At 33.7% G+C, this 25,078-nt stretch overlaps 1 protein-coding gene and 1 pseudogene across 2 annotated transcripts in view; one reads left to right on the forward strand and one right to left on the reverse strand.

The window, feature by feature from the left end:
- Positions 1–25,078, forward strand: part of SLCO1B3 (solute carrier organic anion transporter family member 1B3) — a 59,215-nt gene that overhangs the window by 30,521 nt on the left and 3,616 nt on the right. For both annotated transcript variants that reach the window (XM_034645831.1, XM_034645832.1), the window contains 12 exons: positions 95–236; positions 3,282–3,414; positions 5,222–5,343; positions 7,161–7,307; positions 7,499–7,597; positions 7,865–8,095; positions 9,140–9,304; positions 10,738–10,933; positions 14,004–14,169; positions 16,352–16,536; positions 20,183–20,247; positions 23,053–23,170. In XM_034645831.1, the coding sequence (XP_034501722.1) occupies positions 95–236; positions 3,282–3,414; positions 5,222–5,343; positions 7,161–7,307; positions 7,499–7,597; positions 7,865–8,095; positions 9,140–9,304; positions 10,738–10,933; positions 14,004–14,169; positions 16,352–16,536; positions 20,183–20,247; positions 23,053–23,170 (1,769 nt within the window). The remainder of the gene's footprint in view (positions 1–94; positions 237–3,281; positions 3,415–5,221; positions 5,344–7,160; positions 7,308–7,498; positions 7,598–7,864; positions 8,096–9,139; positions 9,305–10,737; positions 10,934–14,003; positions 14,170–16,351; positions 16,537–20,182; positions 20,248–23,052; positions 23,171–25,078) is intronic.
- Positions 992–1,394, reverse strand: LOC105240826 (annotated as a pseudogene).

Consider the following 25,078-nt stretch of genomic DNA (forward strand, 5'->3'; position numbering starts at 1 on the left):
AGTAAAGAAGATAAGTTATTTTTAATTCAATGCATATATAAGCACTATAGTCTTTTTATTAATCATTTTTTTCTTTCTTTCTGCTTTTTCTTAGATGTTCTTAGTAGCCCTGTCATTCAGCTTTATGTGTAAGGGACTAGGTGGAATCGTTATGAAAAGTTCCATCACTCAAATAGAAAGGAGATTTGACATATCATCTTCGGTTTCTGGCTTAATTGATGGAAGCTTTGAAATTGGTAATTTTTATTTCTATTTTTATTGTTAGTAACAAGATTTGCAGAAGTAAAAACTGTTCATACAAGCTCTACACCACTGATTCTCAGTCAGGAGTAAATTTGCCCCCCAGAGACAATTTGATGATATCCGATGTTAATTTTCATCGTCATAACTGAGGGGAGGACGATTGTTATAGGCATCTATTAGTAGAGGTTAGGGGTGCCACTAAATATCCTACAATGCACAGGACAACACCCACAACAAAGAATTATCCAGCCCAGAATGTCAATAATGCAGAGGTTGAGAAAATTTGATCTGTACCAACTCATTGCTTGCAAACTAATGCTTTGCATGGCTATACCTTCCCTCTTTCAAAATGTCCTAGTACCGATAGATAGATAGATAGATGATAGATAGATAGATAGATAGATAGATAGATTGATTGATAGATAGATAAATAAAAATAATTAATGGTTGGAGAGAGGATTCTGATGATTTGAGGAAGGAGGAACAACTTTGAAGCAAACCGTTAGGTTTGTATTGTTTAACTGGGTCTAGAATTTGGGGTGAAAATGGTTTTGTTTTGTTTTTAGAACATAGAATATATTGCTTTGTTGTCTTTAATTTGGATTTCTCTAATGGCAGTGAGGTTTTATATAATTATTGGATATTGTTTTCTCTTATTTTATGAATTGGTAGCTTATTACCTTTGCCCTCTCCCCTTATAGACTTTTAAAAAAATTTTAAACGATATTCAAGTTCATTAAACAAATTTTTAAAGTATTATAAAATGTTTAACTCCATCAGCTTCAAGGTTTATGTTGCTCCCAAATTTTGCATATAACTGAGTCTGCTAACACCCCCTGAATTAATTCCATTTTGGATTCTCAGGCATCAATTTCTTCTTGCAAATTTTTCTTTGTTTCTTTTAACATTTCCTATGTTTCTTCCTGAGAATGACTAATGAAAACATCACCAATTTGGTCAGGTATCATTAAGCAGTCATTATCTGCAAGCATGACATCCTCACAAGCATCTTCTAAATTTTAGAGTTGTTTCTTTTTCACTCCTTTCCTCCTTCAGCTCTCCTTATATTCAGTGAAATTTGTTTTTCTTTTGTTGATCTTCAAAAACAACATTGACATCTTCTCAGCCCCCTTCTTCATGGTGGCTGCCATCTTGAACTCCTTTTAGACTTTTTAATGATTTGAAGGGACTCAAAATTATGTCTTTTGTATTAATTACAAATATTTTCTATAAGTTTGCTGTTAACTTATTTTAAAATATATTAGCTATTGAATATTTTAAAAAATAATTGTATAAAGGAAGACCCATTTTTTTATTATGAGTTCTTTTTATGATTAAGAGGCTATTATGCCTTGCATATCCTTTACTCTTCCACCTCTGAGATTTAATGAAACCACCTAAAGTTTTAGTTTTGGACTGTTAATTAGCTTTAAATTCTAACTGAGTATGTGTCTCTTTTTATTGAGGAATGGATTATTAAAGTTTTTGTTAAATTTTGTAGCAATTTGACAGCAATTATGTGGACATGGTTTTAGTTTTTACTAGTTTCTTTGCTTACCACTGTTAATTGAACCTCATGACTTCAAATCTCATCTTTAGTTTTTGCAGATTATATCTTCAAGTAGTTATTTATTTCATGTAAATAATTGAAATAACATATTTTCCAAGCCCTTGCTTGTTGGAAAATGTATTTACTTTACCATTATATCCAAGTAATAACTTGTCTGATTATAGAATTAAAATTTCAAAATCTTTTTTCCTCAGAACATTTAAAACATTTACCGGATTTATAATATTCAGTTACATATAAGAAATCGTTATCAATGTCATTGTCATGCACCTCCTCTTTATCCCTGAATTTCAGAAATTTTGCCAACATATATCAAGACTGTTTATTTTACATTACTTAATGCTGGAGAAATATAAAAGTTGTATCTGAAGGCTTGGGTCTTTCTTTAACTCAGGGGATTTATTTTCTATTAAATCTGTTTCTTTCCCTCTATTTTCTTGTTTTCTTCTGAAACATATATAAGATGAATATTAAATTTCTTCACAATTTTTTTCCTTTAACTATTTCTGTCTAAAATTCTACTTTTTTGCTTTATGTTCCATCGGTCTTCTCTGATACCATCTTCCATCTTATCAGGCCCCAATATGTACATAATTAATAGTATTTTTATTTAAAAAAAATCATTATTCTCTTATTATTTTTAGTCTGCCAGGTCTTATTTTATGGATGCATTTAACAGTTTCTCCATGGGTTATTTTATCTGCCAGTTCATTTTGGTGCTTTTATTACATGTTTTGTTCCTCCATCAAATTTTCAGTAATCCTCAGGTGTTGTCTATTTGATATTATACATGTAGCTCCAGATGAATCAGGTTGGTCATGACTTCTGCTTGGAATGCTCTTCTCCTCCTTTTTAATCTAAATAACTTACATCTCAAGTGGCCTGTCCTCCAGGAAACATTATTGTAACCCCTACTTAATTTAAGCTCTTCCTTTCTGTTGTTTAATAGCACCTCTGTTCATCTGTTTATTTTTACCAATGGTATATAAGCTTCTGGAGGACAAATACTATGGTTTATTCTCTTCTTTATATTTCTAGCTCCTACCACTGTGGCAGGTACTTAATAGGAATTTAAAGAATGGTAGGAGTGAATTAATAAATGCTTGAATGAACACCTTTCTCACAGGTCAGGAAGATTTTCTGCATTTTTTTTTCCAGTCAAAAACAATTCAGCCAACTCCAAATTCTTCAATAAAATTTTGCTTCACTAATATTGCCAAGTTATTCAAGTGCTTTATTTCCTATCTAAATTTCATTCTTCTTCTTCTTAACATCGTATGACTTTACGGTGAGTTGTTTAATGTAAATGGATTTCATCTTCTCAAATTACGTGATCTTTAAGGAAAGTCACTGTGTCTTATGCTCTATTTGTATTCATTCTGTGGTTTTCCATTCTAATGGACACAAAATTGTGCTGGCAATGTTTGCAACAGTGAATAATATCAAAATAATCTTATTCTCTTTCTAGGAAATTTGCTTGTGATTGTATTTGTAAGTTACTTTGGATCCAAACTACACAGACCAAAGATAATTGGAATTGGTTGCTTCATTATGGGAGCTGGAAGTATTTTGACTGCTTTACCACATTTCTTTATGGGATAGTAAGTGTTAAACAACTCTATGTCATTAATTATCATTTAATTGTAAATTGATGGTAGAATTTATTTTTTCCTTTTAAATAAGCAGTCATCCTTTGAGAAGAATATCAAAAAGCATGTGTAGAAATGAAGTATATTTTCTATGTTATAAGTAACTTATTGCTTTATCAGCCATGCTTTCACTGATTTTGAAATATGAATAGCACTAAGTAAGGTGTACAGTTTCATAGGAAATAAATGAACTTTTTATGACTTTTTGGTATAACATATACTTCGTGTCTTTGCCTACAAGATTTTATTTATATTCAATAAAAGTTCATCACCAAACCACTACCATTTCCTTTGAGAGTATTCTTCTTAAGGTCATGGTATAGTTATGATTAGAGTCAGATACTATGACAGAAAACCTAAAATAGTGATGGCTTAAATAAGATAGAAGCTTATTTTCCACATAAAAAATTAGTGTAGCCAGACCAAGCATGATAGGTTCCAGCTTCTTTTTATCGTATTGCTCTGCCTTGCATGGCCTCAACCTCATGTTCCAAATTGTGGCAGTATTGTCCACACAAGATAAAAGAAAGGAAGAACAAGAAGAAACTGCATGCTGGCTGGGGCCTAAGAAGTATTTTCAGAAGTATAACACTTCTAACTTCACATTGACCAGAACTTTGTTACCTCCCACATTCAGATATAAAGACATTGGAATAACTAGACTTTATTCCAGATTGCCATGCTTCTAGCTCCATCTTCTATTACAATGGAAGGAGAGAAGAACGGATATTGAGAGACAATGAATGATTTCTGCTAAAGATATTATTTATTGACAAAGCCGACAATTATGCCTTTCAGTTACCATAGTAATTCCCTTTCCCCCCCTTCATTTGACCCTCATAAGTACTTTCTTCTTCCTGGTACTGCTTCTTCTTATTTTCATTGTATTATGTTCCTTGGTTTATTTCTTGTATTTGTGGCTTCTTCATCATCTCCACCTTTTTATTCTGCTGCTGACACCATAATGTCACTATCCCCTAAGCTCTCTCTTCAATCTTCTTCACTTTTCATTCTAGATTATTTGTATGAAGTGTGTGCATTAAATGTAGCAATCACATACACTGACTTTTTCTTACACTCAGGATCTATATATTCAATCACCTCATGGGTATCTCCAGCCTAATATCCAATAAAATTTTCCCACCCATATATTCAAAACTAAATTCATCACTGTGCCAAAACCAGCTCAGATTTTTCACATTCACTCTTTCAATAATGATTCATTAAGCCACAAAGGAACTCAAACCAAAGTCAAGGGGGCTCATTCTAAATTCTTTCATTATTTCAACACACATGACAAGTGGTCACCAAATATTGCTTATTCTACCTCCTATCTGTCAAAGTGTTTCCTTCGTCCCTATTGTCCCTAACCTCGTTGAGGCTTTCCACATCTCTGGCCTGGACTTTTTGTCATCAGTCCAATCTCTGTTCTAACTCATATTCTATACTATTCATTTTAAAATACAAATCAAATTATTTTATTCCTCCTTGAACAGAATATAAGCACTCCTAGAATGATAATCCACCTTTCCTGGAAATTATTGAATAATATTTCTTAGTGGGCCCTCCCATTTCATTTTTGCCCATCACTACCCCTAAAATTCAGGCTGGAAATTGCCAAAAAGATTCTGATAATTTAGAGAAGAAAATTTAGAGAAGAAAATTGTGTAATTAAAGTGGGAAAATTCCTCTGTATTTCTGGGAATGTGTGACTATACAGTAGATAAGCAAAATTTTAAATCTGGTGATATTCTTACAGTTACAGGTACTCTAAAGAAACTTTTATTGATCCATCAGAAAATTTAACATCAAGCTTATCGACCTGTTCACTTGATCAAAATTTGTTACTCAATAGAACATCACCTGAGGTGGTAGAAGAAGGTAAGAGTTGATAGTGTCACTAATAAATATTCTCAAACTGGTCAACTTAATTATATCTGTAAAAATAATTATGCTATTTATTAGCAAAAGTGATTAAAAAACAAACAGGAAAAAATTTGCAACTTATGTATGTAAGACAAAACTGTTAATATATATTATATATAAAAAGCTTTTAAGAAGTAACGAGAAAAGAAGACTATTTCATTAGGAAATTGGCAAAGAATATGTGCATTTAAATTAGGGCAGTGTTATAAATATGTAAAATATGTAATTTATGAAAAACACTTATTACACCAATTAAATATTTTTTACCTATTGATACACAAATTATAATTTTTTTTATCTTCAGATGTTTCTACGTATTGGAAAAACATTGAAAATAAGAATTTCTATCTATTTTTATCAAAAATAGAAAGAAATGACATAGAAAGACATTTATACATTGTTGGGAGTATATAAGTTTCTAACTCTTTTAAAGTTATTTTTCAATACAGTAAAGAACAAAAATATGCATATATGCTTAAATAAATATTCTATTTTTACTGACTTAAGAAAATAATCAGGAATGTGCGCAAGGATTTATTGGCAATTATAGCCATGGCATTCCCGTTTAACAGAACAGAAACTTAGAAATATTTTATGACGGGCGCCTGGGTGATTCAGTCAGTTAAGCTTCTGCCTTCAGCTCAGGTCGTGATCCTGAAGTCCCCAGAATCTGGCCCCACGTCAGGCTCCCTGCTCCTCCCTCTGCCCCTCACCCCATTCGTGCTTGCTCTCTTTCCCTCAAATAAATAAATAAATAATAAATAAAATATTTTAAAAAATATTTCATGAGTAAAAAGTAAGAGATTGATTAAATAAATCACAACACTTTTATTCAGCACACCACCATGCAGTCATTAAAATTTTGGTATAAAAGAAATCTTAAAAACATGGGGAAATTGATGTAATATGGTGTTAAGTGTAAAAGTACGTTATAATATGAGCTCGACATTTAAGTATATAATGTACATAAATATTATGCATTTTTTATGTAAACTAAAAATATGGAAGATACAACAAACACGCGGAGCAACTCTGAGTTTGTTGGGGTTATAGATACTTCAAATTTTTACTTGTTTACTTTTTGCTTTTCTATATTTTCAAATTTTGTAACATGAATATGAATCATTCTTATAATTAGAAAAAAGCAAAAAATCTTAAGGAGTTAAAGTAGTTGATTTTCAGGGCACATATTGCATGGTGCACTGGGTGTTATACGCAAATAATGAATCATGGAACATTACATCAAAAACTGGGGATGTACTGTATGGTGACTTAATATAACAAAATAAAATTTATTAAAACATTTAAAAATAAATAAAAATAAATAAAGTAGTTGAGTTTTTTTTTTATTTTAATGTTTTTTTATTATATTATGTTAGTCACCATACAGTACATCCCTGGTTTCTGATGTAAAGTTCGATGATTCATTAGTTGCGTATAACACCCAGTGCACCATGCAATACGTGCCCTTGTAGTTGAGTTTCTAATAGGAATGCTAAAATTAATATTTAAAACGAAACTCTAGGGCGCCTGAGTGGCTCAGTCGTTAAGCGTCTGCCTTCGGCTCAGGGCGTGATGCCAGAGTTCTGGGATCGAGCCACGTCGGGCTCTTCCGCTGGGAGCCTGCTTCTTTCTCTCCCACTCCCCCTGCTTGTGTTCCCTCTCTCGCTGGCTGTCTCTCTGTTAAATAAATAAATAAAATCTTAAAAAAAAAAAAAAAACAAAAAGCAAAAAAACAAAAAAACCCACAAAACTCTATCTTGTCTACATAGGCTGTGAAAGGGAATCCGGGTCATATGAATGGATATATGTACTCCTGGGTAATATGCTCCGTGGAATTGGGGAAACCCCCATAGTACCCTTGGGGATTTCTTACCTTGATGATTTTGCTGAAGAAGGACATTCTTCTTTTTATTTAGGTAATGTACAGAAAATATTAGATTTTGTGACTGCTTTCTTAGGTCCACCCTTGTTATAATAGTGTTCCTAAATTCATCCTTTTCCTTATTAAAAAATATTTTTAGACATGTATAATGTTACTTTAAAAAACATATTGAAAAAGAAACATGTATTCTTGGCATCTGATTAAATTGTTTTATAATATTTTCAGGCACTTTGCATGCACTATCAATGGTTGGTCCAATCATTGGCTTTCTACAGGGATCTCTGTCTGCTAAAATGTACGTGGATATTGGATATGTAGATCTCAGTAAGTATAATCAGAACAAGGTAACATAATAATGTTTTTCAACAACAGGACACCATTCTTACAAATACTGAATTCACTTTTTTAATAGTCTTTTGCTGACTCTGTCTGATGAAGTGTGAACAGAATAAAAAAAAAGCATGTCAGAATTGATGTAATATACTTTACTTTCTTCATCTATGATGGACAGCAATCATTAATATTATTGCTCAGAATTTATTGCATTTCAAAATGATTTTTTGACTGGCTGCTTCTAATTCTTTATTCTAGGCAATATCAGAATAACTCCTAAGGACTCTCGTTGGGTTGGTGCTTGGTGGCTTGGTTTCCTTGTGGCTGGAATGTTATCTATTATGTCTTCCATACCATTCTTTTTCCTGCCCAAAAGTCTGGATAAATCACGGAAAGAAACATCTTTGGATTTGCTCAAAGCAAATGAGGAAAGGACTCAAATGGCTAATGTGACCAACCACAGGCAAAATGTTACTGAAAATATTACTGGTAAGTATTTCGCATTCATAGTCAATTTGGAATTATTAATTTCAGTGACAGTAGATGAAACTGTGTCTTAGTTGCCATTGGATAGAAAGCTTAGTTCTGACTATATCTGATGGAAACTTTTAGAGATCTATAGAGAGAAATGTTTCAAAGTCCATGTCTCTAAATAACCACATCTGGTTCTGTCTTGCAAGACTCTGATACTTGCTGTTTTTTCTAAGAAATTCCTTCCACTTTTAACTTCCATTTCAGTTGGTTAACCTTCTGATTACAGACCCAGATCACAAAATTCTTGCCACAAACAGAAGTTATGAATTTCTTACACACCTGTTTGTAGGCACAGGTTGTTGTACTATTATTGTCATGATGTCGTCTGAGACACAACATTATTATTCTCTTCCTCTCCTTGCACCATAAGAAAAGTGATTTATAATACTGCCAGATTTACTGATAGTTTTTTGTAGTAGAAAAGTTGTCTACCAGGAAACAGATCTGAGTCCTGGTACTAAACTGAACTTTATAATTTTTTTAACTTTAGTCTTCTCATTTCTGTGAACTTTGGATTATACTGTCTTTAAGGTAAATTTTTACTTAATAATTTTATTATTAACATAATATTAAGTGCTAACAAAAAAAGAGACATTGCATGTCTATTCACTTTGGTTTCTTGAGCACCTAGCATATTGCCTGGGACCCAGCTGAAAACCAAATATTTGTTGAATGAATGAATAAATGAATTAATGATATATGCAGTTGTATGGTAGAGTGCTAAGAATAACCAGATATGAAGTGAACTGAGCAAGTTGCAAAACAGCATGTATGTATGATTTCATTTTGGGGTAAAATAAACTGAGTAGATATTAATGAACATATTGAAAAATGAAGGAAAATATGAAAAACTGTTGACAGTAGGATTGTAGGGTACTCTGATTTTCTGTGTTATGTGTTTAGGTAATTTTCAATCTTTTATAACTTTTATTACATTTATAAAATTAAGATGTTAACACCCATTTAAGCTGCATTCTTTTTATTTTTATATTTTTATAGGTTTTTTCCAGTCCTTGAAAAGCATCCTTACCAATCCCCTATATGTTATATTACAGTTTTTGTCATTACTGCTAGCCAGCAGCCATATTGGTGCTATTACTTATGTCTTCAAATATGTAGAGCAACAGTATGGTCAGTCAGCATCTGAAACTAACATTTTGCTTGGTAAGACACATTATTTATATTTGCTTGATAAGCTGTATATTACCAAGTAATTGAGTTTCAAGTGACATTTTGTGTGAAGGTAATTTTATATTTTAGTAAATATAATTTCCAATTATTCCTTGCAAGTCTTATCAAATTTGTTGATCTCATAATATCATCATTGCTCTGCCTTTGAGATTGCATCTCATGTTATTTTTAAGAAGATGAACTCCTAAAAGAAAAGTTGTGTGTGAATGGAACATTTAAATATAGTGTCTGTGTAATTGTATTTTATAACGTTGAGACCCTGAGACAAATCCTTTTGTAATTTAATCATTAAAATTTTATAATTCACGCACTTTGAACCAGGCTTCAGCTACTTACAAAATATAAGACGAAAGAAAAATCAACTTAAACACATCATTGGTGTCTACATAATTCAAACAAGTATCATATTTTGGGAGTTACTTTGTTATGGTATCTATTTCCAGTGACATATTAAGTCATGCTTATGAAGAAAATGTTTTCTTATACCATTCTTCCTTCACCCCCAGTATAAAACGAGATTCTTAAGAATCTGTACTGTACATTACCCTGTATAGTGCTCAGCACATTGTAGAAACTCAGTAAATAGTTGATAAATTAAACTGAATTTATCAAGTGGTATCTCTGAGAAGGTCGTAAGAAAACAAGAAAATAATAATTCTGTTGGATACTTTTATTGAGCTTAAGATAAAAATTTAAATTATGAGAGTTAAGTTTGACTCCCAATCAGGTTCCCAGCCTGAATTTGCTGTTGTTTGTAGAGGGATCGTTACCTTTAATAATTCTCGTAGGACAGTGACATGGAAAAGTTATACCAGGGATCAATATTTTTAATACCATATTTAGGCCTGTTTATCATCAAAGGGCAAATGTATGTTTGGATAAAGAAGAGGTATTAATTCCAGTAGTTAATTTTAAAGTGATGGGCAAATTTGGAACAAGTTTTTAAGGATTGGAACTCTTCATTTTGAGGAGATTTTATTTTTTATTCTTTTTATTATGTTCAATTAGCCAACATATAGTACATCATTAGTTTTTGATGTACTGTTCAACGTGTGAAGGATTTTAGACGGTAAGATGCAAGTCTTATAGGCAGGAAGATGATATTTTGTTGCTGTTTTCCAGAAAAAGAAAATCCCTCATAAAAACCATCAAGACATTCAAATATTCTCAGTCCCTGACTTTTGCTATTAGAGAACCCAAATCCTCAGCATTGGCATCAAGAAATTATTTCTCTTTCTCCCACGTGGTACACTGGTCTCCAACCTCCATCCAGGGCTGTTAGCTTTCTACTTATGGAATAAGATGGGATGAATTTGATAGATGCACTCTGTGTTTCCTTTATAAAGATATTTCAGAATAACCATATTTATATAATCACAGGTTTTTTTCTTTTCTTTTATTTCTAGGAACCATAACCTTACCAACTGTTGCAACTGGAATATTTATAGGAGGATATATCATTAAAAAATTCAAACTTACCTTGCTTGGAATTGCCAAATTTTCATTTTGCACCAGTGTATTGGGCTTCACATTTCAACTATTAAATTTTGCATTAATTTGTGAAAACAGATCAGTTGCTGGCCTAACTTTGACCTATGATGGGTTTGTATACACCAATATATTAGTTGCACAATGTATAAACTATCCAATGTAAAAGACTATAAGGAAAACAGGACAGATAGCAATCTTAGCTAAATTTTGTTTTGAGAGAAATTTCAATTTATAAAATCTTAAAACACCCACTTCCTAAGATCTCAAAAAATTCTCCTTGTAGTCCTAAAAGAAAACCTACATAAGTTGCAATAATAATAGTTAACCTTAATGAGATTCCTACAATGACAGACAGGTATTTTTACCCACATTTTATAGATAGAGAAAGCAGGGCTTAGAGAGATACACAGATTACCTGACTAGCAATGTTAAGATTCTGACTTAAATTGGGGGATTTAGACTCCAAAACTTTTAGTCTTAACAGCTCCAATTTTAGATGTATTATAAGAGGAATATAAATAACATTTCCCAAAAGTGACTGAACAATTTTTATCTACCGTTAATTTTAATGGCTAATGACTACCTTTATAAGAAAACACTTCCTTATATTGTACTGAATTTTCCTTTTCTGCAAGCTAATACTATTTATTCTGGTATTATCGTTATTAGCAGTAGAATTAATAAATATCCTATGTATAATTGTATGTTAGACCATAGAAAACCCTTACGTTGTATTGTTATCAAGTATTGTGAAGTATTCCTAATACTATAGTTCTACCCCAAATTAGGGGCAGGATTCTGGTACAGATTTCTTATCATCTCTTAAATGTAGCCAAAAATTTAAGCTTAAAAAGGTTCACATTCAGACAAGGAAGGCTCCTTGGATTACAGTTGAGTAACTATGATACTTAGTGCTGCTCATTGTTGGCTCTGAGCATTTACACTCTGGATCCAAGATGTCAGTTTGAACTTGTCAATTTTCCCCACATTTCTTTACCTAAATACCATCCTATTCTTGGAGACCTGTCAAACTAGTCTTGAATTATCTCTCAGCTCTTTCCTAATCCTGACTGTTGGTAATTACTCCTATCCACCATTAACCACTCCAGTAAATACAGAGTACTTAGAACCTTGAACTTTTGAGGTAAAAGAACCTTAAAGATCATGAAGCCAAACCTTTTATATCCTCTTCATTTATTAGTTGAGAAGCAGAGAAACTGTGACTTATTTGAAGTCACACAATTACTCCAAACTGATGCTGTATTACGTCAGTAGTTTCAAGGATTCCCAACTTGTCAGACATGGTTTAGAGGGGCTTTAAAGCCAGTTTCCTAAAAACAAGTATATTAACCGTGCCATCTATTCAAAAGAAAGCGGCTAGAGTTATATGGGATTCTCTCTATTCAGTAAAATTTTCCTGAGTGCCTCCTTAAAGGTCAAAATGATTTATAGGATAGATCACTGCCTTCGTGAAACTCATAGTTTAATGATAGCAAATAACAGAATCAATGTATTTAGCATTTGTGAAGTGCTAGTAACAGGAATTTTTAAAGTATGAATTAATAAAGAGTTTCTCAGAATGTGATCTCAGGGCCTATAGGGGTCCCTGAGAACTTTTTGAAGGCTTGGCATATTCTAAGCTATTTTTAGAATAATACCAGGATGATATTTGCCTTTTTAGTCTTATTTTCTCGTGAGTGTATAGTGCTATTTTCTAAGGCTACAATAATGTGATGATAGCCATCAGTCTGGTAGCTATTGATGTGTGCTTGTGTATTCTTATGTATTAAAAAAAAAATTTTTTTTTGAGAGAGCATGAGTGGGGTGGGAGGGGCCGAGGGAGAGGAGAATCTTAAGCAGACTTCCACTGAGCTTGGAGCCCGACATGGCGCTCAATCTCACGACCCTGAGATCATGACCTGGGCTGAAATCAAGAGTTGGGCATTTAAATGACTGCACCACCCAAGTGCCTCATGTATTAAAAATTTTTAGTATTAATTTCTGATTATATAGCTATCAATGTCAATATATATAACTCATTTGGACAAAAAACCTTTGAGGCCCCCAATTCTTTTAAGAGTACGAAGAGCTACAGAGAACAAAAATTTGAGAACTGCCATACGAATTTTTCCCCCAATATCCATATGCAGTTTATGTTATTATCTATGACTTACAAGTGGCAAAGCTGATTTTAGGAAGAATAGTCACAACACTCCAAAGGGTCAGAACTAATGTGAACACTGGAGCGCTGATGGCAATGTCTGGACTTGGTCATTAATCATTATGTTTAACCTCTCTCGGTTACATGTTCCCAAGAAGAATTAGGTATTAGATGCATTTTAGTAAAATTATTGGTAATAGAATTTCAGAATTTCTGAATCTACTTCTTCATGTAAATTACTTCCTTATTCAAAGATAACATATCAATTCTCAATTATTATCAAGATTTTACCAAAAACAAAAGAATAATTTTAATAATCTATAAGCATAAATTAAATATTCAAATAATCAATTTTTTAATTTTAGCCATATTTTAAGATTATATTTTACAAATATAGCCATGTTTACAGTCAATCATTATAAAGTATGTTTTCATTTCATTTAAAAAGTGTATGGAGTTTTTCTAGTCTTTCTCAACTGATTTTATTATTCTTGATTTTAAAAAATTGATCCTTAGCGGTTCTGAAATTCTTTTCTTATGTAGTTGAAACATAGATTTAAAAATTCAAAGTAAATAACAGATTCATGGAACTTTACAGTAAGCTGGGAAGTTTAGTCTACCACCTTATTGAAGAGAAAACTGTCTCAAAAAAATGAAGTGACTTGTGTAACGAGTAATTTCTTGGTAGAATCACAAAGACCTCTTATATAAGTCTTACGGATCCTCTTCATGTCTGGGTAAGGTTGGGAGGTGTTAAGTTAATAAACACTATATAAAAATGCCATTTTGACATCATCACTCATCAAATTTCGCTGTCTTATTAAAGCCCAACTGTTTTCCTTATTTCTCTCCTCCACTTCTCCCTCCCACTTCTTCTCCCCCCTTTCCTAATGCCCTCCACCTTTTCCTCCCTCCTCTTGGCTTCCCTTTCCTGTCCTCCCCTTTCTTTCTCTTTACTTCTCTCTTCCCTCCTTCTTTCTCTCTCTCTCTTTTTGATATATGTCTACCTTATATTTCCAGAAATAACCCAGTGGCATCTCACATAAATGTACCACTTTCTTATTGCAACTCAGACTGCAATTGTGATCAAAGTCACTGGGAACCAGTCTGTGGAGACAGTGGAATAACTTACATATCACCTTGTCTAGCAGGATGCAAATTTTCAAATGGCAGTAAAAAGTCTATGGTGAGTATTCGTTTTTACTTTGTCTTCTCTTCTTGATCAACATTGCAGATTTGATTTAACAATAACTTATCAAATCTTTCTAGAAGTAAAGTCTATAGTAAAAAGAGAATAGAAAAAGATTCCTAATATTATCTGTCATTGTGATGGCTATGAGGTTGTGTAAATGAAAGCCTCACATAAAATCCTTGAAACACAAATAGGTTTTTCTGTTGCTTAAATAGCATCTGAGATTATTCCCACTTTTCCTTCTTGAGTTTATGAGAACATGACCTTCTGGAATTTAAATGCATTTAGGATCCCTAGGAAGCACCTCATTTTACTAATTAGATTAAATTAGAGGTAATTTACCCTTCAGAAATTAGGGGAAAGTCCTGATCTGACCACTTGTCAGCACCCTCTTCCTTTCCAGGACAATAATCTATATGCAATTTTGCATATAGATTCTGATAAGTTTATCTTTAGGCTCACTACCCTTTTAACTTTCCAAAAAATTAACCAAGGCTTCATGCTCACTTGACTGTCCAATTCTTAGCTTCCAATTTTGATTTCCCCAAAGGTGGCACTTCTATCCAGGATAACTTAATCTTTTGACTACATATTCCTAACATTTTCCATAGAAATGCCATTTCCTTCTTCACTCAAAATATTCCCTTCCATGCAAACTGTGGGTTCTTCTTAATTCCTTGAGTTAATTTTCAGTAATTGGGGAACAGGTATCATGTTCTCTATTCCATTTCCAATCTATTGAATATCTCACAAAGTTGGGGAGCCATTTCCTGGGCCATTTATCTATCATCAGCATCAGCAGTATAATCAGCTATGATCATTGCTCTCTACCACACAGTTCTGTCTTTGATTTTCAAACTTTTTTCATCTTTTTCTTGTCCATAATTCTACTAATTGTATTATTGAAGGGCCCTGAGAACTTTGAAGAATAAAGCACCTGGATTCTTTGAAGCCAGGCCATAAATTTGCAAAAATGTGACCCAAGGACCATACTTAAAAACCCATATCTCTTATTAATGGGTCTAGTGCCTTTCACTGATAGTGCCCCATTTAATCCATGGTCCCATTTGGTCCATTAGTGAAAGCCTGGAGAAGACATGGTATTATAATCCTAAAGAGAGCTCTGTGTATTATGGAGACATTTTTCTTAATACTGACAATAACTATACCATTTGAGGACTAGTGCAGAGTTCCTTTACCAAATCCTTAGTAATAAATCATCACTTCTTAATTACTCAAAATAATGTCCTTGGTTTTATTGGTCAGTAGGCTTGATACATAAAGGATTCATCCGTATTATTCCTAGTGAAAAAGTAAAGCTTGATTATCAGCTACATATGGATTTAAATTCTTCTCCACTTCTTCTTTCAGTAAATAAAGTACTAATAGGTTTAAGCTTCCCTTAACCTTAGTTTAGCCTAGACTCAAAACAGAATTTATTAAATTAATAAATTAATTAAATAATATAATAAAATAAAAAATTAATAAATTAATTAATAATTCAGAAATTATTAAAACCACCTATCTAAATAAATTGCTTGCCAAATTTTCCCCTTCTGTGGTCTACCCAGAGGTTCAACACTCTGGTAATAACATCATCTATCCTATAATCTGTCATTATGCTCTTGAATGTTGTGTTTGTGGGCCAGAGTAGAATTCTAGTACCCCTGCCTAGCTCCTATTCCCCTAGACTCTGCTCCATTCTAATGGATAACTCTAGTGCCAGGTTTTGCCCCGACCAAAACTATATTTTCTGGATTCTCTGAGTAACCCTTCCCTTCCTGTCCCTGACACTTAGTAGGATTGTTAAAGAGAGTAACTTGGCATTTTATAGAAAGTAAAAATGAGTGGGAGAAAAATATTAAAAAGTATTTATATTAATGAAATATTATATACAGTTTCAAACATTGATTTTTTTATCCTTTCCTAATTTTTAAATTAAGAATAAATTAAATGTTAATAGCGAATGGCATTTTTTTTTTTTGTCTAGAGAGGAATCCAGGAAACTATTTTGCCTTCCAACTATTAAATAACTGTATTTTCAGAATGCTTTCTTTAAACACTGTAAATATTTTAGCTCAAATGAGTGAGACTTCTTTAAATATAATGAAATGTATTTATAGCCCAGTCATACCTTCTAAATATATTCTGCAATATTTCAAAAACTATTTTTTAGGTGTTTCATAACTGTAGTTGTGTGGAAGTAACTGGTATCCAGAACAAAAATAATTCGGTGACTTTGGGTGAATGCCCAAGAGATAGTCAATGTACAAAAAAATTTTATATTTATACTCTGGTGCAAGTCTTGAATTATTTTTTCTCTTCATTGGGAAGCACCCCAACTATCATGCTGATTTTTAAGTAAGTATGACTTCTTAAAAAGCATTTTTATGTATATTAGGCTATAAACACACCTAATAATGTAAATATTTTTCATAATATATTTGGAACACAAATTTGTATTTTGTTACATTTTGATTTTCTAAGAATGCATTTACTTAGGATTATTGTGATACCACAATGTCATAATTAATGATAAAAAGATTTCATACTTTCTCCTCTTACTAAGAATTTTATGACATAGACTGATTGACAATTGCTTCAATTGTGAAAAAAAATCTCTGTTGTGATTCTATAAGAAATTCTAATTTTGAGATGCCTTATACTTATATATACAAGTTTTTGGGATGTAAGAATGGAAACGGAGAACAGAAGGCTATAGTTCTTTACAGGATGGGAGTTTGATTAAAGATGGTGATAGTAAAAGAAATAGAAAGTGGTGTGAGTCTCAGTCTTTGTTCTGTTTTTAAGGCAAAGTCAATAGAATTTGCTGATGGACCTAATGTGGCATGTAAGAAAGAAAATTTAAGGATGATCCCAAGGTTCTAGCCTTGAGAAGATGGTAGTACTGTTGAACAGACTAGTGAAGACTAGGGAATGGTAGTTTGGAGAAAGTGGAGAAGCAAGATTTTGTTCTATCCCCGTAAATCTGAGATGCCTATTGGAGAAATATTGGAGCTGGAGATATAAATTTTGGAATCAGCAACATACAGATGTTGTTTAAATCCATGGCACTTTTGAGATCTTCTAAGGACTGAGTACAGGTAGAAAAAAGATTCTAGAACCAAGATCCAGGTACTACAACTCCAGAAGCAAAAAGAGGAGGAGAATCCATTGAAGAAAGCTGAGTAGGAGGTCCCATGAAGTGGGGAAAAACCAAGAGGGTGGGGTCATGTAAGTTAAATGTTAGGAAGTAATCACAGGATTTCATTATGTGCTAGTTACTGCTAACCTTAACAAAAATAATGCATGAAGATGGGGGGAAAGGAAGGCTACTTTGCAAAGGACTGAGAGAAAATCCAAGAAGGGGAAGTGCAGATATCCAGTAGGAAAAATTCTTTATATTACTGATGTTATAAAAAGAAGCAGAGAAAAGGTATAGTAATTTAGCAGGGGCGTGGCCTCAAGATTTCTGTTTATACTAGATATTATAGCCTGCTTGTGTGCCCATGAGAATTACCCAGTAGGGATGAAGGAAATTGATAGTGTAGGAAAGATTGAAAGGGATATGAACAAGCACACAGAATTTAAATGATTCACATGTAGCTTTAGTTATGTGAGGGTATTGAAATTCTGTTCTGATTGATTCTACTTTTTCTGTTAGATAAAAAGCAAGGTAATCTGCTGAGAGAGAGGAGGAAAAAAGAAGAGGTTTCAGATGAGATCAGGAAATGGGAACTAGTAATCTTAAAGGCTGGGAGAATAAACAGGGAAAATAGACTAGTAAAATACAGTAGGATTGTACTGGAGGCCCTGAGGGTTTGTACTTAAAATGAGCTTAGTCAGACTATTTGAATGATATCCTCCAGCTAGCAGTTCTTTAAGTATAGGTGTAGAAAATGCAAGGGTTGGATGAAAGCGTTTTTCTTGCCTGGGACAGTAAAGAATGGGAAAGACAGGAAAGTCCAGGGTATATGAAAGGAATGATTATGAGAGAGCATGGTGAGAAAAGTGAGGACATGAAAATGGAGATGACCTGGGACAAAGTGGGGGGTGTCAAGGGCCTGAAGAGCCCTGTGGGGCTGAGGCTTGTTGGAGTTGGTTTATTTGAGAGAGTGAATTTAAAAGTTGAGAGGTGCTTCTGATGCGGGAGTGCGCAAAACTGAGAATTAGGGAAGTGTGTACTGATTAGCGTGACCATGGGATAGGTGAGGTAAGATTGAGGAGTGAAGAGGTCAAGAAACCTGGAGGCCGGAACATTGGAGGATGGTCTACATAGATTATTATAATAACAAGGAAAAGTGGCAGATACAGTTTTGGAAAAAAATGGCAGAGAGCCTAGTACTAAAATCTCCAAGGAATGATGGGGGTAGTGATCAAGATACTAGTATCTGCGGATACAGTATCTATAGATACTACAGCCAGGAGGTTAGGGAATGGTATATTAGGATGGCACACCACTTGAAGGGAGTTAGAAGTCTTTCAGAGGAGACAATAGAGTCCTCCTCCTCAGAGGTGTTTTAAAAAAGGTGTTTAAGAGAAAAAGAGCAAGAAGCACATCTACACCAATGTCCAGTAAGACTGCAGGCTGTGGGAGAAAAACAGCCCTTACTTGAAAGAGTTGCATAGCAAGAGAACCATCAGGGGCAGCCAGGCTTTGTTAGAATAAGAAAGTGAAAGGGTTCCTAAGAACATAAGATCTAAGGATTTTGCTGGTAACAAGGGACACAATGGAAGAGTTTAAGTGATATAAAAGGAGCAGGAGACAGGGTGTGATTAAAGAATGATCTAAACCATGTGGGGGTGAGAGCCCAGGAATGCCGGAATATGAAAACCAGTGCTAAGAGAGGTTATATGACTTCTCTAAGTCACTCAGTCAATATGAAACACCATTTATCTCTTTATTCAAGAAGAACTAGCAAGAATATCCTAGGGGCCACTTAGCAAATGTTTGTTGAATGACTCAGTCTATTTCTATGAACAAATACGGTCATCCAAACAGCTCAAGAAAAAACAACCACCACCTTTGTATCACTTAATCAAATACTTCCAAAAAAACAGGCTTTTGAGCCTCAGCCCCCTCCTCCCCATCCTGCCACTGCTGCTGGATAATTTGTTTCATGTGATATGTATTAGGCTATCACAGGGATATCACAGAATGACACGGCAGTGTCATCATCTTATTGAACACAGAAAAATGGAATTATGGAAACAAATTTCTAAATGCAAGAATGAGTTAATTTCTAGGAGAGGATACAAATGTGCTTGCTCCTTTAAAATGACATTTAGGGGCGCCTGGGTGGCACAGTGGTTAAGCGTCTGCCTTCGGCTCAGGGCATGATCCTGGCATTATGAGATCGAGCCCCACATCAGGCTGTTCCGCTATGAGCCTGCTTCTTCCTCTCCCACTCCCCTTGCTTGTGTTCCCTCTCTCACTGGCTGTCTCTATCTCTGTCGAATAAATAAATAAATTCTTTAAAAAAATAAATAAAATAAAATGACATTTAAATACACTAGACACTAGAATATAAGTATTTTTTGACCCTTCTGGTTATATTACATAGTTCATGAATCATATTAGTGAACTTTGTTGTTAGTAGCAATGACAGAAATAAGATGGTAAAAGAGTTCTCACAAAGACCTCAATAAAGGTATCTGCTGTAGCATATGGCCTGTGTCAACTGAATGAGTCACATGAGATCTGTTTCTTCGTAGGCATAATAAAGTCTGTTCCGACCACACACTCATAGGATTTCAAAGGATCAAATGAGAAAATGTTAAACCATCTTGAAATCTCAACATATTGAATAAATAAGAGAATAATAATTATTATCACTCCACTGTTTGCCTTTTAGAACAACTGAAAATAAAACTTGAAATAATGTCAGCCATTCACTTGAGGGTTTTCGTCTGATCATGAACAGTGCCACTGAGAAATGTTTTGATATTGAACTTGGTTTGGTATTTTGGAGATGTTTAATGTGTCTTTACCTTTATCTTATTTCAGAACTGTTCAACCTGAACTGAAATCCCTTGCAGTGGGTTTCCATTCACTAACTATACGAGCATTAGGTATGCTAAATATACAGATTAAAAATTTAAGATATAAATTTTTATATCAAAGCTCACAGACTGAACGTAATTTCCAATCATAAGGAATTTTTTTAAAAGGTATAATTTAAAATAATTGCTATTTTTGTGGTAAATAAAAAATAATGAGACAGAGGAAAACTAAATAACTTAAAAGAAACTTTGATCATTAATTCTAGTCAATCTTTAACTAGAACAAGAAGTCGTCATATTTGTTCTACACTCTAACACAAAGATAGGTGATGTCCAAAGTTTTTCTACTTTCACACTTAGGAATATTACTTCCTAAAGGCAGAATGGAGGGCCTTCTGCATAAAGAGGGTAATGCCCAAAACAGCTTGGAAGACCTGGGAAATCTGGTCAGGCTGAAATTGTATGAAACAAGCAAACATTTTGCTGCCCCACTTCCCACTACCCACTTCTCTAAGGCTGGGGAAGTTAACCTTTAACAGAAGTTAAAAATGCAAGAGGAAATGGGAACTAAACTGTAGGACTCAGCATCTTGGGCTAAGGGAGTGTTCTGAATGAAGGAAAGCTCAGGAAATTGTGCTTTTTGTTGTCAAAGAGTAGGGCTGTACACTCCAGAAGTAAGAGTTCTATTTCTAAATATTCAAATGAGGTGATTAGTAGAAGATTTAGGAAACCATCCTTTTTCCCTTGTCATTTGCCATTCATACCACAGAGATTTCTGTTGTTAGCTCAAACTTCTAACCTAACTCCTGTGCATCCCCCTTTGTAAGACGTATTAACAATAATATGCTTATTCCTGGGAAGTAGGAAAAGAGCTTCATTCATCTAGGGATTGGGGTAGAAGACTGACCATGGCCTGGAGGCAACAACTGATGGAAAAGGAAGTGGGAGGGGTCAATCCCTGGGATCCTTACAAGCAAAAGAAAGAAGCATAACTCTTTGGCTATGTGCAATGGAGAAGTTGTCCAAGAAGTGTATTTGGGGAGAAGGCCACAGATCCTCAAAGGAAATATAAAGGACTTGGAGAGAAGAAGATGAAGATGCTGCTGGATTCCACTCTAGTTCTCATCCCAGCCTTCTCTTCTGTCCTTCTCTAATCTTGAAACTCTGTCTGTCCTGGCAGTTCCCTGCCTCCAGATAGAATGGAGATGGCTCTCTCCTAGAAGCTAGGCCATAGAAGCTAGCAGATGAAAATAGAATGTGGGATCTAGGACTCCCCCTTAGATGCTGAAATAAGACTGAGACTAGAGGAAATTCTTATAGTGACATAAAAGAGAAAGAAAGGAATTTTGCCATCCTAAAGGTGAGCTTACTATTTTGATATATCCAATAAATGGAAGAGTAGAACCTAACTACTTTTTTGGAAGAAATACATACTGAATAGCAGACTTTCAATTCACAAAAAGTTGTCTTGAATACAACACATGCATAAGTTGTGGGAGGTCTATAGAGCATATTAAACTGAAAAGGATATTTGGAAAATAGATCATTTGAAGTTTTAAAATTCTAGTACTGACTTAAGACCAAGTTGGCTACCTAAAATATTTAATGAATTAACTTTGGTCAAACCAGTGGTATTGTATGGGGAAAATAAATTATTGGCATGTATTTTTCATTTTTCAAAGGGTGGCTGTGATTTGTGGAAAGCTGTAAATTTCTCACCATTTTCTTAGTACCAGTTTTTCTCAGATATGTTTGGCCCCAGACACCAGTCTTTTGTCATCTCAGAAATCTCACTATCAGAAAAATGAGGCTTAGAAATAAATGGAATCAATACAATTTTGAAATATGAATCACTACTATTTTTATGTAACAAAATAAAAACCGAAAGTCATTCATCAAAATACAAAAAGAACAAGGTAGACCACTTCAGATCTACCATATGGAATATAGATCTCTACAGCTTGTCTCTAAAATTTTGGTCAAATTACCAACACTTAGAACTAGGAGTGTATCTCCGAGTTTATTAAAATAGCAGTAAGCAGATGGGTACTTCCACTGTAAGGCAACATATGTGTTTCTAAAAAGGTTTGCATTCTGAAAAATCATACACTACAGGTAAAAATTGGGTTAGGCACAGACCACTAGACGCCCAGGCATCATTGTGATCAGAACATTAACAGAAACAAAATTCAGCCACAGCCCCTAACTTGGACAGCCCATGCTGCTTTGGGGAAGTATTAAAAATGCACATAATCAATGGAGAGAAAGTGCAAGACTGTGGGCTCCCATGACACCAAGAAAGTGGAAGTGGAGCTCTGAGCCAAGAAAGAAGGACAACCTGCCAAGAGCCTAGTATTCTGTGAAGCTGGGCCTGTACTTCTCCGGAGAAGAAGTGCTAGGTTTCTTTAAAATGGGGTTGAAAACCCTCTGACTTTGAGGTAGTTGAGCTGAGAGGTTTTTCCTTTCTCTGTGAAGTTATAATCTACCACCACACTTTTAGCTCTCCTTGCCTAGGAAAATCCTATATGAACCAATATAACTTCTATGTTTTACTGACAATGTTCTTCTTTTCTCCAGTTAGGCTTAAGTTAATTGGTAATTATAAAAACAGAGCATACAGGCATTTAATGTTCCCTCTTCCCTGTGTGTGTTGGTGGGGTGAGGTAGATAGCAGATATCTATGCTATTATATGTAATTTGAGCCTTTGAGATTCCTAACAGTCTCAGTTCTTGAGTAAATTTAGGTCAAAACAATGGAAGCATGCTCCAAAATTTTCAACTTTTACTTAATCTAAATTGTATCAATGTGGAATATCACCCAGTTATGTTTGAAACCTATTCCTTGGATTGACCTTTTCTCATCTCATGTTGCAGGAGGAATTCCAGCTCCTGTATATTTTGGTGCTCTGATTGATAAAGCATGTTTGAAGTGGTCAACCAGCAGCTGTGGGAAGCGAGGGTCTTGCAGGATATATGATTCCACATTATATGGGTAAGTTGTCATAAATATATTTTATTAATTGATTTTTCCTTTGACTATATTAATTTCTAAAAGATGAAACGCCATTTTCAGTATTATAGTAATAATTATAGCCACTCTTTAATGAATTTTGCACTCAGTGTTGTATCAGGCAACATCGTATCTCATTTTAATACTCATAGAAACTGAAAGAGATGGATATTTTTCTCCTTTTTCCTTAAATATGAAGAAATAAAGACTCAGTGACTTATTCAAAATCGTACAGCTAATAAAAAGATCTGGGATTTGTACTAAAATTTGTTCTGTTGTTTCTAAAATCTCTCCTAATACTAAAAAAACTATATTCAATGACCTGGTTTCTCTAAGAAGACACAAAATGATTCTGGGGCTCTGGTCATAGGTCAATGGGAAAAAAAGAGAAAAAATGTTTCTATATTTTTCTGTTCATAAGGAAATAATTGTATGGTTATCTAGAAAAGAAATAGTTGTAAAAGTACATTAACCTTAAAAAAATTAATTGGAGATTAATCAAACACACAAAATTACAACATGAAACTACAAGTATTAGAAAAATTTGTGGTAGAAATACATTTAATTATCTAGGAAGTAGGAATGTGTTTCTCATTATGACCCAAACCCCTAAAACCATAGTAGAAAAAAAAATGATTAAATATTTTAAAAACTCAGTGTCACAAAACTTAAGCAAAATTCAAAGACAGAAGATAAACTGGAAAAAGAAATTGTAACTTATAACCAGACACAAGGCAAATGTCCTGAATATATAAAGAGCTCTTTAAAAAAAATAAACAATACCAACGCTGGCAAGGATCTGGAAAAACAGGAAATCATTTTCAGTGCTGGTGGGAATGCAAAATGATTCAGTCACTTTGGAAGAGTCTGACAGTTTCTTATAAAGCTAAACATAAGCTTGCTATATAGTCAAGTAATTGTGTTCCTAGGTGTTTACCCAAATAAGCTGAAAACTTATGCCCACACAAAAATCTGCACATGAATGTTTACAGCAGCTTTATTCCTAATTTTCAAAAAAAAAATTGAAACAACTAAGATGTTTTCCATGTAAATTGAAAAACAAACTGTGATACATTCATACAACAGGATACTCTTCAGCAATAAAAAGAAATGAGCTATCAAACTACAGAAAAGGCAGAATCTCAAATGACCATTGCTATGTGAAAGAAGGCAGTCTGAAAAAGCTATGTACTATATGATTCCAACTAGATGACCTCTGTCATAAAGTTTGCACCATTCCAACCAGCTACAAATAACTAACACTCTTAGAACTCTTAACACTCTGAAGTTCACTCATGGCCCCTATCACTTTCTTTTTGGTCAGTTGTGTTCTTTCCTAAAATACTTTGCAAGTAATGGCCTAAAGATTGTCTGAAGTGGAATTTTTTAAAAAGAGCAATGTGTTCCCCGATGAAGAAACAGCGAAAGTTAAATAGTTACCTTATGATTTTTTTGGACTTAATATTTTGTGATAACTAGATAATTGTTTATTAATTTATCTAACAAAGACAAATAATATAATCAATTCCTACTCCAGGAGTGGAAATCTACATTATGATACCAATCCTAAATCTAAACCCAGTTTATTCATGTTTTCTCAGCAACAGTCACATAACCAGAAGTGCATAGTAATTTTTCTATTTTCAATGGAAATTCTGAAAAGTTTAACATTGGGGTAGAACTACTTGACATAACCCAAGGATGAAACAAATATATTTGATGTTTTAAAATATTTCCTTCATTATTTTTGGTATGGTACAACATTATGTTGTAATTTTAATAAATTTAAACCTAAAAAGCTCAAAATTATATAATTCCATCACCTTCAGTTAAACCTAATAATTGTTCAAGGGTTTTTTTGCATAAAGCTTTTCTACATTTAGTTAACAA

The sequence above is a fragment of the Ailuropoda melanoleuca genome, chromosome 16 (assembly GCF_002007445.2).
Source record: "Ailuropoda melanoleuca isolate Jingjing chromosome 16, ASM200744v2, whole genome shotgun sequence".
NCBI classification, from domain to species: domain Eukaryota; kingdom Metazoa; phylum Chordata; class Mammalia; order Carnivora; family Ursidae; genus Ailuropoda; species Ailuropoda melanoleuca.